A 14,122-nucleotide genomic window follows, 5' to 3' on the forward strand; every position below is an offset into this window, starting at 1 on the left:
CTAATAACATAAAAATGTAGTCGCTAATTCTATTGCTGCAACTTTTGTAATTTAATATCAAAGTTACCAACTCCTAAACTTTAATTATTTTTTATTTAATAACTGACAGCGTTTTTATCACTTTCTTTTATTAAAAAATCTTATCATTTAATAATGTTTAAAAAGGAGAAAAAATAAGTATTTTCGTATGTGAAAAATTTATATTACACATTACAACAAAAATGGGCGTTTTCCGTATCATAACGTATTTTATAAACCGTAAATTATAGAATTGGTTATAGTATACGTATGTACATATGTATATTCCTAAATTATTCCTAGATAGAGTCACTTTCTTCACCCCAATATTTTCAAATTCAAAGCCATAAAGGAATATATTACTTACCTTTCGGTGTTTTGCTATCAAAGTTCCATCGGGACCCCAAATAGTACAGGTATTGTACAATTTATCGCCCTCTATTTCAGGCATCGTACCACCAACTACATAGATGTTGTTTTCTTTAGCTGCATTCGATAAAGCAACGCTCGTTTCACCATCAGGAATACTCTCGGCGTATTTTCGAAAGTACTCTGCATTGCAATATTTCAATTAATGAAAAATAACTGTCTTTTGTTCCAACCATAAATTAAATTGAAATTTTTGTCAGTTTTTTATTTTTTAAATTATTAAAATAACTAAGTTTTATATCTCGACTTAATTAAATATGCAATTACTTAGCTAACAGTATATATAATAAATTGTTTCTACAGGTTCAAAATGAAAAATGAATATTTAGAAATATTTAATTACGACAATGCTATTTGTGTTAGCATCAGTGGCTTGTTACTCTACGACTTTGCTAGTACTTTTTGAAACATAAAGTTAGTTTTCAATTAACACTTATACTAGAGGCGGAATTATAAATGCAAAATAATTGATAATACCAATTTATAAGTACCTAATTATTAGTATCTTAAAAAATATATTTATACAAAAATCACGATAATCATGAAAATGGGGAAATCCTATATTCTCGACTCAATTCACAATCTTTATGGAAGTATAAACGGTAAGGTAATTTGTCTACTTTTACTTTTTTCTATATAGTTGTTACACACATGGTAAATTATTGAAAAAAAAAAAACAAATTATTACGTATTCCATATGGTGAATTAAAGCATTCAGGAAGAGCTATAATATCAGCATTGCGCTCTTTTGCGCTAGAAATGTAGGAAACTGCCCGCTCTACATTTTTGCGTTTTACTTCATTTACTTCAAGTTGTACCAACGCCAAGCGAAATGCTAAAATGTTGGAAAAGTTAAATACATTCGGTTATATATTTCCCATACTTTTTATCTATAAATACTTTTTACATAGTGAATACTTACTCGACATCGTTCGCACTACTTGTTTAGCGATGTTTGTAAGTATCATAATGTTGAGGTTATGTATGGTACTACTCAATATCAACATTACGTAAGCAATACGCAGGGATTTTTAATAATTCTTGGTAAAGTTTAGGACATTAATTTTGATGTAATTGTAAACATTATTTGTTCACAATTTGTCCATTTACTTTGCAACAAAAAGAACGCATCTGCAAGCGTGTTAATCGGATAACGACGAACTTCATTTCGCAAACACCGACACGTGAAACATTTTGAAGTTACGTCGACGCGAGAGTAATTGGTTCCCTTAAATTCCTCAATTTCCATTTCTTTCGCCATGTATATTCGAGTATTGCATTTGAATTGCAGAGCAGTCGAAAGTAGAGGAGCACCTCGCCGATATATCGACAGGAACATGAATTTTTTTTCATAGGGCGAATATTTTTTCCATTGAATTATTAAACCGAGTCAAATTTTCAAACTCAACCACTTAATTTAATCGTTTTACATAAAACATTTCAATCTTTTTTCTTCTAAATACTTTACCTATATTTCATCTGGCTGAATATTCCATATTTTTAAAGCTTGTTGATAATTACAAATACGTAATTATCATTCTGAAGCTAGAAATTTGAAGTAAAATTGCTCTGCGCGAAAGGAAATAATTCAACGTTTTATATATAGCTGTTAAAATGATATAAGTTTCAGTAAAATAGCTTCACTAAAATTTGTGGTTTTTTTCCTTTTCTATTTTTTTTTTTTTTTTTTTTTTTGTTTTATGTGTTCAAGGGCGAACGTTCCCTCTCATTTCCTGTATTTTTATGAGGAATTTAGCCTTTTTACACCACGAGAGCCTCAACGTTTTCATTTTCACGCTTACGCTACGCTCGTTAAACACGTTCTAATGAGACCATGTGCTGACATTGCGAGTTTTATTATTTTCGCACAATAATTTATCATTTTAGATTTCAAATATTACATTCATACATTTTTCGTTGTAAATTTCTTTCTCTATTTAAACAATTTACCATTGTTGCTACAATAAATCAATTAATTAAATTAATTGATCAGTTTAAACTTAAAATATCATTTCATAAGTTTTCGTCACTTGAATCTAAAAACAACAGAAAACGGATCATATTCAACGATCACAAAACGATAATAGGACATTGTGTTTCTTCTGAAGGGCATGAAATTGTCAGGAGATTATGCCATAAATGAAATTGGAAGCTGGCTGGTCAAAGGGATTAAACTCGGTTAAACTCAATTGTGCTATATTGCACAAAGACTTGAGAACTGCTACCAAATATCTACTAGCTTAAAGGTGTGCTGATTACACCTTACAAATTGTAATTATATTTCAAATACAATCTCCTAAGTAATAAGTAAATTAAATTAATACTTTACCTAGAATCTGTGATACATTAATATAACAAAAATACATTTCTTAAATTATTCATTAATTTGCAATGTAATTAGAATATTATCTTTATTTTCTGGTGTCTTTATTATTCTTAAAAGATACGCTGCTTGTTTGCAAATTTAACACTACGTATGCTATTAATAAATCATTTTATATTTAATTTTGCAACCTTCAATCATTGTTAAAATTGATTGATAATACCGTTGGTTAATAGAAATTTGAAAATGCTCTCGTTTCCACTCGATTAAAAGGTAATTGCACAAACTGTCACAGTGTTGACTACAAATCACGTGTGTCGTTCTATTAAATTTATACACAATAGTATTTATTCTCGTTTTAATTTAAAATGAAATGTGTTATTGTATTTTTTTTTTTTATTTATTTGTTGAGATTACAATCAATTCTCGCGTTGAGAATTTTCAGTAATTTTTCTGGCGTGGCGCAGTGGCATGGCTGTTTATTTACAATAAGTTAATACTTATTATAGATAGGTATAATTTATAAGTAATATAAGTAAGTGCATATGCTTAATTTGGATAATTAAATGAATCTAACGTTTAGGTCTAGCGGGTAGTGCCTCTTCAGCCTGCGAATCTGGTCCGTCGTATCGAGTAGTCCAGTGATTAGGGGGTTTCGGTGTTTGTTGATTCTTTTGCTATATCTGTCGCTATATTTTGCTATTTCCTCTTTGACGGTGGGTATCTTGAGGTCGCGGTGTATTGTTTCATTGGTTACATACCAAGGTGCGTCAATTAGGGATCTTAGCGTTTTCGATTGAAAGCGTTGGAGTATTTCAATGTTGGAGTTACTTGCTGTTCCCCATAGTTGGATTCCGTAGGTCCAGACAGGTTTTATTACGGTCTTGTAGAGGGTAATTTTATTCTGTATATTTAGTTTGGAGCGTCGGCCCGTGAGCCAATAGAGTTTTTTTAGTTTGTCCTTTAGTTGCTTCCTTTTATCTGAGATGTGTGTCTTCCACGTTAGTCTCCTGTCCAGGGTCATGCCCAGGTATCGGACTGTGTCCCTGCTAGGAACTGTTGCATTGTTGATGGTGACCTGGGGGCAGGTTTGTTTTCGGAGCGTGAAGGTTACATGTGAGGATTTCTTTTCGTTGACTTTGAAGCCCCATTTGTGAAACCACTTTTCCATGGAGTCGAGACTTCGCTGGAGAGTGGATGAGGCTATTACCGGGTCTGCGTGGGTAGCCAATAGCGCTGTGTCGTCTGCAAATGTCGCTATTGTTATATCGTTTGATATAGGTAGGTCGGCAGTGTAGATGGAGTACAGTAGGGGTCCGAGGACACTACCTTGGGGTATGCCGGCTTCTATTGGGAATGTTGCGGAAGTGGCGTCTAGGCATTTAACCATGAATTGTCTATTGGTTAGGTAAGATTTTAGGATGGAGTAGTAGGGGTGGGGTAGGATCTTTTTAAGTTTGTATAGTAGCCCTTCATGCCATACTTTATCGAATGCCTGTTGGATGTCTGGGAAAACCGCTGAGCAATATTTTTTCTTTTCGAGTGTTTGGCTGATCGTATGAGTTAAGCGGTGGATTTGCTCTACTGTAGAATGATGTTTTCGGAAGCCGAATTGGTGATCTGGGAGTGTTTTCAAGTTCTCTAGGATTGGAAGGAGTCGGTTCGTGAGCATCTTCTCGAATAGTTTGGACAGGGTAGGTAAAAGACTGATTGGGCGATAGGAGCAGGTTTCGTATATCGGTTTACCGGGTTTAGGGATGAGGGTAATCAATGAGATTTTCCAAGCCTTAGGATAGTGTTCCAGGCGAAGGATAGCATTAAAAATCGATGTGATGAATGCTATCCCTTTTGTGGGAAGTTCCTTGATTGCTCTACTGCCTATTAGGTCGTGTCCTGCTGCTTTCTTGGGGTTTAGGCGACTGATTGTTTCTATAGTCTCTGCAGAGGAGAAGGGTTCGATAGGAGGGGACATTTGGAAGGGGGTGTGCAGGTATTCAGTAACGTCCGCGGCGGCTTTGGGGGAATGGGGTTTGAATACTTTTGACAAGTGTTTTGCAAACAGGTCGGCTTTTTCTATAGGGCTTCGCGCCCATCCACCTTGCGGACGGCGGATAGGTGGGATTATTTGTGGGGGGCGTGTGAGTTTCCTGGAGGCCTTCCATAGTGAGTAGTTGGCGTCGGCTGTGGGGGATAAGCTGGCGAGGTATTTATGGAAACAGTCGTTTTTATAGTTTCTTAAGGTTCTGGATAGCTTTCTAGTTGCGTTGTTAAGTTTGCGTTTGTCCTCCGGTGTTCTATGGGTCTGCCATACTCTTCTTAGTCTACGTTTTTCTGCTATTTTTTTTTTAGTATGTATTGGGGATATTCTTGTTTGCTGTTAGATGGCTTTGTCGGTGTGGAGAGGCGGATTGCGTTTATTATGCTCGTGTTTAAGTATTCCGTGGCTGCTTCGATATCTTCCTTTGTTTTTAGTGGGGTGAAGGCTCTGAGGTCGAGTGTGTAAAGACTTCTCTGAAGAGCTGCCAGTTGGTGTGTTGGTTGTGAATGGAGCCATTAGGTGTATTCTCGATGATTGTTGAACTGACTGTTGCTATCACGGGAGAATGATCAGAGGAGAGATCAGCCGAGGAGTTGATCTGGACGTGTCTTGATGGGATATTTTTAGTTATGAAGAAGTCGAGAAGGTCGGGTATTTTGTTGGTGTCAGTGGGCCAGTATGTGGGTTCGTATGTGGTGAGGTAGTTGAGGTTGTTGTTTATTATGCTGTTTAAGAGGTTTTTGCCTCTTGCTGTAACCAGTCTGCTGCCCCATTGGATGTGCTTGGCGTTATAGTCTCCTCCAACTATGAATCTATTGCCCAGGGTGTCCAGGAAGTTATCAAAGTCTTCTTTGGCGATGGAGTGTCTGGGAGGGCAGTATACTGCTGAGGTGGTGATTGAGCCATGACAGTCTTCTATTGCTACGTTTGTTGCTTGGAGGTAGTCTTTCTGGAATGATGGAAGTTCGTAGTGCTTAATACTTGCTTTGATTATTATTCCGGTGCCACCGTGGGCCTTTCCGCTGGGGTGTTGGGTATGGTAGAATTTGTAACCATTTATTTTCAGGTAGCTCTTGTCGGTGAAGTGGGTTTCCGATACGAGCATTACGTCGATTTGCTGGTGTTTTAAGAAGAGTTCTAGTTCAAGTTTGTGTTGCGCTAGACCGTTGGCGTTCCAGAGTGCTATGCGCCTTGGTTTTATTTTGAGTCGGGGCGTGCTAATTTTTCCACGATGAGTGTTAGTAGCGATAGCAAGTGATTTATTTGCTCCGATTGTTTCTCTATTAGCTTTTCAAGCCTTGAGGAGTTGTCTGTGTTAGGTGGGTTGGGGACACTGTTTTGGGGAAGGTTCCTTTGGCTGTTCGGGTTATTTTGGATGCCTTGTACTGCTTGGGCATAGGAGGTTGAGGTGGAGATGAATTTGGAGATGGTAGGACTGGGTGTTTGGTTGGTTGAGGGGGTTGGGGTAGTCGTGAATTTCGGCGGGCTGGGTGTTTGGTTGGATACCTCTTTTGCTCTGAGCTTAGGGTACCTGTTCGTGTATAGTGTTTTATATGCTGGGCAGCCTTTGTAGTTGGCAGGGTGGTCCCCTTGGCAGTGGATGCATTTCGCTGGGGTTTCCGGTGATTTGGCGCACTGGTCAGTGGAGTGAGTGCCTGCGCATTTAACGCAGCGGAAAGTATGGTTGCAGTATTTCTGCGTATGACCGTACCTTTGGCACCTTTTGCACTGCACTATTTCTTTTTTCACGAGCGGTGGTTCGATCTTTACTATCGCGTTCATTAGGCGACTGATGTTGTAGATTTCCTTATTGTTCGGCTTTTGTTTAATGTCTAGGAAGAATAAGGATAACGGGTCTTTCGAGACTCTATGCCTTATATTACTTACGTTGATGACTTCGTGGCCGAGTTTTGAGAGTTCGTATTTTAGTTCGTCTATGTCTGCTGAGTGGTGTATGTTTCGTAGGACCACCCGGAAAGGCCTTTCCTGTTTGAGCTGGTAGGTGTGGAAGTTGGCGTTCAGGGTCCTGAGTGTCTTGGTGAGTTTTCTGTAAGCTTCTGGGTTCGTCGGTAGTATTTTTACTTTGTTGTTGCTTATCTTAAGGTTATATTCCTCCTTGCTGATATCTCTCTCTAGGGACTTGATCATTGTCTGTATGTCAATGACGTCGTCCACAAATATTGGTGGGGGAGGGGGGATTCTCTGTGAGTGTTGGTTTGGTGGCGGTTCTACGATTTCCATGGCGTCGTTTGAGGATTCCAATACGGCGAACCTGTTGTGTGTGTTTATTTGCGTTGCTGTTTCTATTTTCCTTTTCTTTGTAGTGTTAGCGTCGTTAGTGCGGAGAGTTCTGCTACACTTCTGCCACGGGGGGGGGGGGGGGGGGTAGCACGGGGTAGCTGCGAGTCTGCTCCGGAGAGCCTGGTCGCGGTTGCTGGGCCATCATCGAGCTAGTTAATTCGGAATGAACAACTAGTCGTGAGGCTGTGAGGCTAGTATTCGGGTTGGGGTTAGGTGCGTGGGATTTTCTTCTCCCTAAAGGGTAAGGGACACTTAGCTGTGTTCTCTTTCGACTCAGATTTCTCAGATTTCTTGAACGATAAATGTTTATTCACTCTAATGTCAATGAGTACACTTGATACAGGATTCGCGATTGTATTCGGTTCGCGAATGCGCGGTTATAAGATAGAGCTTGGATAGCTACGATTCGAGATACGCTGCGAGTGCGGACAATGATTGCACGAGATGTCGAGAGCTTAGATAATTATTCGGCTCGAACCGTGTAAGTATAACGATCGTGATATACTGCGGTAACTCGCGGTAATAGACTGACATTTTTGTCGCGATGCTGCTGCGGAGGAAGACTCGTTGGGATGTGTCTAAGGATGCGAAGGCATCGGATTCGTTGAGAAAAGCTTTGAGAGGGTGTTGCTAGCGGGCAGCGTCGTACGTGAGAGATAGCAGATTTCTCGTGTGTCCCCGTGGTAGGTGGTCGACTTCGAGACTGATAAACAAAGACTGTTTGTCTCTTTGGAGGACCTTAGCTAAAATAAATCCTAAGATTTATAGCGGTCCCTTGGCTAGCTGGAAATATTCGGTACGAATGTATCGACATCTGGCAATCATCTTGTCCGCAGGTATAGGGTCTTTGTGTCGTGCGTCACGCGACGTAAACTGTTGGGAAGTTTACTGTCAAGTGCCGCCACATGTTCAAGGAAAATGTATCTGCAGCCGGTTATAGCGGTATTTACGTTACGGATGATCTATGGGAAGATTCACACGAACAAACCTTTATGGACTAACCAAATTTATTTTGTTATTAAAAACGATCTACAGAACCGATCGACGACTGGTGTTCAATTTAAAAATTGCTTCTCTATAAAAGCAAGAAATCTAATTTACATCGTGTTCTTCATCTGTCGCCTCCATATACATCCTGGTGGCAATAAAATTCTGAATTTACGAGAAATCCGTATTTCGACTTAAGCTTATCGATGTTACCGACTGGACAAAGCCTTCGAGAGTTTAAATTAACCGATCGACCCTTCGATGAAAGGGCGAGCAAGTGCCAGGAAACTATCGCGGGAACGCTCGTAAAAGCGCGCAATGGTTCGGCGTGGTAACCTAGGAAGAGGAACAGGTGCGACTGAATCGTAACGGTTGTCGTGGCCCCTTTCAAACGATCCGTGGCCACTCTTCAGTTTCGGCGTCATTAACCCTTCCCTTCTTTCTTCCTGGTTCACTTAGAAACGAAGAAAATTCCGGAGGTAGTTTGCTCTTAGCAGCTGTCATTTTTTTTTTTTCTTTGTTTAGTCGACACGAAGCATTTTGGAGAATTTCTGTGATTGCTTCGCGAAGGTACAGAGGATAAGAAAAAGCGCTCTTTGTTCGTTGACGACTTTCTGTCAATTAGAAATAAGAGTAAACGGCATAACAGTTTTCTTCTTTGCCACTGTATACGTAATTTTTGTTAGACTTTAACAACTCGTATTTTTCGTGAGCAAATACTGTCGAGTGGTTATACACTGTATATGTGAAGCTTCGTTTTCTTCGCGCGAAATATCCATGTTGTTCTTTCTATACTTGTGTTCATATATCATGACGTTCAGCCTACACGTGCCCGAGAATGTAATGTAACAGATAATTGGGTTCGAGCTGTAAATCTTTCATTTGCAGCATGACGCGAATCTAACAACACTTCTTTCCTTGTTCAGATCATGAATATTTTTGTCGCGTGCAGGTAGAATCATATGTCTAGAGTATCCACGGGTTTCGTGTTTACTTATTTCTTTAACTAACTTCGGTTTTAACCAACTTCCTATTAACCAGCAAATTAATCAAATACTTTCAGAATCAATGACAAGAATATACCGAAAAGTGTCGAAAGAATTTTAAAGAATTTTACAATCATTTTCCTAAAAGTTATCTTGAGACGTATTGTATCGTTAGTCTCATAGAGTTAATCACTTTTCTCTAGAATAATGCTCGAACACAGCTGTAGCTTTCTATAAATTTCCTCGATATTCGATTGAATTTCCCGAGATCGTTTCCAATGACGAGATCGCAGCAGTTGTTACGAAAAATATCGGAAGAGCGAAGAACGCGTATGTGTGTCTGATCCATCATTCACGATAGTCTCTACGGTCCATGCGTATGATCCATCATCTGCGTAACCGTTTTACAATCCTCACCGTGGAAATGCCGATCCGCGATGCTATTCTCGCGCGCACTCGACCGCTTAAGAGCATCGTCCAGAGACGTTTCCATCATACACAAATAACTTTGTTTTTCTTCTTGCAGTCGGAAGCGTGGAGAATTCGATGTTTCTGGCTGATCTGTTGTTTTATCATTTGCGCGGCATTTTTTCGCGGTTAGAAGAAAGATGAGATTAATATCTTTGTGGTATTTTGATACTTATCGATCTGCCGATAATGTCGGTGCTGGTAGGGGAAAGCGTAGTTGAGAAGAAGCGCGCTTTTTCGATAAATTATGAATTATGGCTAACGGTAATTCACGCAATTTACATAATCTAGATGGAACAGACGCTTTTCAAGATCGCTTGTCGACTCATTTATGTTTATAATTTTCAGGAGAAGAAAATCTAAACCTTGAATATATTCAATTCGAATATGTACTGTAGCCTAAATTCGGGTCTTTTTTCGGCTTTCAACGATATCGATTTTGTCTCGATTGACCTCCTGCCGGTTTACGTGCTTTTATTCTTCCTCCTTCTTCTTCTTCCGGTGTCCAATGATTCCTTTGAAAATCGACGCGGTTCGTACCGAAGCGTACGCTTCCGATGCGGAAAGTACGCGATCGAAGCGCGTGGCTTCTGACCGGAAGCGTAGCCTTGCAAACGCGATTAGATTGCATTAGCTACGAGACTGAAATTAAATCTCGAGTCGGAATTGTATTTAATTTTCTTCGGGAAGTTCGATGCCGGAATCGAAAATTAGACGATTGAATAGGGATTCCTAGTTGATTTTAGACGTCCCTCTTCCTGTAACTCCCACCGAACTTGCATTGGGCGTTGTTCGCAGGCTTGTCGTGCGGCAAACCGTTTCGCAAGAGCTTATTTGCATTTCCTCTAACTGCGGTTCGCATAAGACGCGTCAAAGGAATATTGACTACTATCTATTAGGTCAGATTTTTTCACTATTTTCTGCTTCTCGTAGGATTGTAATGTTACAGTACCGGTAACACGAAGCTTGATCTACGGCAAATAATAAAATATCTTTGAGATTAAAAAATATAAAGATTTGAAAATTAGGACATTTGAAAGTTTGTGCTTACTCGACTGAATTGCTATTAAGTGACGTTTAAAAATTTTAATCACAAGGTTGAAAGTAATATAGTTGGTAATTCTAAGGAACACCTATCCTCAGATAGATTGGTATACACACGCGAGTCGACCGTATTCTCCGGAAATGAAAACAACTACATCCCTGGAACCTGGAACACGTGATTTTCCGCATATCCATTAAAGCAACATCGGTCAGTGACTCGTTTACGGTGCAGTCGCTAGACTCAATTAATGACCACGTTCTGGTCGTAAATATAGAAAAGGCAGCGAGATATTTTAGTTTGTTGGCTAACTGGGCTGAGGTTGGGTCAATGTTTCTGTGGATTTCATTTACCTCTTCCGGCCTCCTTATATTTTCTGAATTCTTACAATTTCCGAGATACCAGTTCATAGCAAATTGATTCTTATTATGGCGTAGGATATAGTAAATCTTATTGTCTAAAAATACAGGAAAAGATTTCATAATTATTATTTTTTTTAACATTTTATTCAAGCGTTTCTTAAGACATTTGTTCAAAGAGATGTCAGGTTATAAAAAATTGAATCAACCTCCCCAAAGCTCCTTAACCTCTTGTTATTTTTGATAAATCAATAGCATTACGCAATATATACCGTGTGATTTCCCTAGACGATCTAGTAGCACTCTTTTTTACAACCTTCTTTCAAAACGAGAAACAAGAAGAGGATTGACCAAATATCATTGTCATCGAAGCGCAGAGACGCTCCGGTGATTCTTATCTCCATTCATCTCTCCGAGTGAAACTATTTGACGTCGCCTTGAATAGGCTCAGACAGTTTTGTCGGGGGTCCGTGTCGTCGCCTGTAGTCAGCTCGCACGATCGTGAATGGAAAGACTCGTATAAAATCAAAGGGCCGACAGACTCTTCCTGCTTAGACGAGATCAACGAGATCTCGTTCAATAGAGAAGTTACCTTCTCGACCGCCGGCGCCGTATTACCCTTCAAAGTCACCGGAAAGTCATATAAGCCAACCGATGCAGCCTAACCTTTATCCTAGCCTAACCTAGATAAAATAGGTTTCTCTTATTCCATCTGAATTTCTAAAGAAACCAAGACTTGATTTCAGTCTGGTTAAAAGCTTCGCTCGATTAAAGCTGTTTTTCAAGCAATAACCTACTTTGTGAATTTCATGCACGCGAATCCAAGTATGTATGCGGCAGAAATGAAGCTTTCGTGCATGTCTAATTGTAAGTTGATGCGAAACAATGCGCATGCGCCGAAATCCCACCACTTTGCGGACCCACATTGTGCCTTTTATCAAGGCGCCTTGTTTGTTTACTCTTCTCGAGCTAATTCTTCACTATTATTATCTACATTATTTTCACTGGCTAACAACTGGTTGGTCTGCAATTGACGAACCAATACAAATTTTTCGTTACGTGCATATATTCGAAAGAATTCGAAATTAAATTATCATGTATTACGGGCAGTTACGATAGAGTGACACAAAGCAATCTGTGTTTGAATGCCTCCACTCGTGGACAATATCGATATAACCTAAATGCGATAAATCGCGAACGTTTGATTCGACTCATGGGAAATTTACGCGTTTTTGAATCGTTCCGAGTCGCACGCGAAATGCAGGTCAGAGAACCGTCTAATATTTATTGTTGAGATCGTGGGCTTGATCTTAATGGCGCGGCGGCACGCGATTCTTTACCAACTATGCTCCTTAACTCCAGCTCTCGACCTTCTTCCCTATTCAACTAGCTCGAGCAGTGAAATTGACTCTGCATGCCTGTGATTTTGGCAGGGAATGGGAGTCGAGTTCAGTGAAGTCGAGTAGTGAATGCACATTGTGTATACGTGTTTTAGGTGGTTTGTGTGAGTTTGTTGCGGAGATTCGAGACATTTATTTAACCTCTTTATCATATTCGAGCCTGTGCGATATAACCATATCTTAAATGTAATAAGTTTTATTTTTTATTGCAAAGTTCTTGAAATATATAATGCACACAATAAGTGTATAATATTATATATATATATATATATATATATATATATATATAATTTAATTATTATATATATATATAATAATTTAATTATTATATATATATATATATAAATTATATTTAAGAAGTTTGGGATAGTTTAAAGATGAAATAAATTGCTTTTTAAGTTTAATCTCTTACTCTCGACGAAATCAAGTTTCTCTGGAATTTGGTGGAGTTTAAGATTTGATATCGGTGTCGTAGGAGTTATGTGACACTTTAAGGTGGAATAAATCTAGCGAGGAGTTTAAGGTGCGGCAAAGGAGCGTGGAATGTTGCAATAGAAATTTATTGCAGTGTTAGTGCATTGGTAGATTGATCAAATTTACGTGTAGCGTGGGTAACCAATGGTAAATATTTTGCAATGTGTATAATTTCTCAGTAATCTGAGGTTTATAAAATCTATCGACAACTAATGGAAATTGTTGATTTAACAGATCAATTTTAAATTCCTCGTTAATCTAAATTTTTTTAATCCTATTTACAGCTAAACCTTACGACGAAAAATTAACGAAGTGGAATAAAAATGGCATTGTGATTCTTCTCGTCGTGTATCGGTGTCACATCAAATTTAAGAGACAGTTTTACTTGCGGATGCTGCGTGTTACGTTGGTGAAGTCGACGAAAGCGTAAAATAGGAGCTCGTCCGAAATACACTAACGCGGAAGGTTAAATTTAACGCAAAAGGCCGAGAAATTAGTCTAGAACTCGAAGTTTCATTGGTACGACGCACTTGAAACGCATTCAAAGAGGTCGGCGACCTCGAAAGGGGATGAACGCAACTGTTTCGTGGGAATTTCTTATTGTGGCTTATTTGGATGAAGCTGCTTTAAAATCAGCGCTGGATTCGTCTGTTTTTTGCCCGGAAATCATAAAATGTTTAGGCCAGGCGACTCCATGTACAGAAAATGTTATGTCCACTTTTTACGTCCGTAGAATTCAACTCTTTACTACTATGCACTTCTTCTCCAAAAAAATATCGCGTTTCAATATTAAAAAAAGTTTCAATAATATACTATCCATTAGAAGAATGATAACATGATAACCTTACAAATTATTAGTATTAACAAATTCTTATTGTCGTATAGAAATGCCAACTATTGCTTCGGTAAAACAAACAAAGGAATTTTACAGGTAAATTTTACAAATTACAAGTCATCTTATAACGCAAAATACGACGTGTAAAATTGTCTCAATTTATTAATAGTATTAATAAATTATTATGATAAAAGATGCAGGAATCTTAGCCTCATGAGAAATTAGAGATGAAAATTAAAGATTAAAGGGAAAAGATTAATCACTGGTCCTCCTAAAAAGATGCAGTCCCATGGATGGATGGTTGTGCGAGTATTAAAGCAGCGCAAAACCGTTCCCCGAATTCTCATCCCGGACGTCGTACGACCAAAGACAAAAACAACTCACTCGAGGGCATTGCGGAGAGACATTCATCGAGGACACAATAGTATTATTCCAGGAAGTGCTAGTTCTTCCTAGATTCCG

General features: G+C 38.8%; 1 protein-coding gene and 1 long non-coding RNA gene across 5 annotated transcripts in view; one reads left to right on the top strand and one right to left on the bottom strand.

The window, feature by feature from the left end:
- Nucleotides 1–2,500, bottom strand: part of LOC126876716 (omega-amidase NIT2-like) — a 69,565-nt gene extending 67,065 nt beyond the window's left edge. For 3 of the 4 annotated variants that reach the window (XR_007694456.1, XM_050639588.1, XM_050639587.1), the window contains exons 1-3: nt 1,370–2,500; nt 1,136–1,282; nt 386–570 (exon numbers count right to left, since the gene is read on the bottom strand). Coding sequence is in view for 3 of the 4 variants with exons in the window: in XM_050639588.1 (XP_050495545.1) it covers nt 386–570; nt 1,136–1,282; nt 1,370–1,454 (417 nt within the window). In the remaining variant the exon portion in view is untranslated. The remainder of the gene's footprint in view (nt 1–385; nt 571–1,135; nt 1,283–1,369) is intronic. The other variant, XM_050639589.1, reaches the window with a different exon arrangement.
- A 10,210-nt stretch (nt 2,501–12,710) lies between these two features.
- Nucleotides 12,711–13,889, top strand: LOC126876742 (uncharacterized). The gene is made up of 3 exons (XR_007694474.1): nt 12,711–12,972; nt 13,110–13,756; nt 13,855–13,889. It is a non-coding gene; the product is annotated as an uncharacterized LOC126876742 (long non-coding RNA).
- Nucleotides 13,890–14,122: the final 233 nt, after the last annotated feature.

Source organism: Bombus huntii, unplaced genomic scaffold (assembly GCF_024542735.1).
Source record: "Bombus huntii isolate Logan2020A unplaced genomic scaffold, iyBomHunt1.1 ctg00000091.1, whole genome shotgun sequence".
NCBI classification, from domain to species: Eukaryota; Metazoa; Arthropoda; class Insecta; order Hymenoptera; family Apidae; genus Bombus; species Bombus huntii.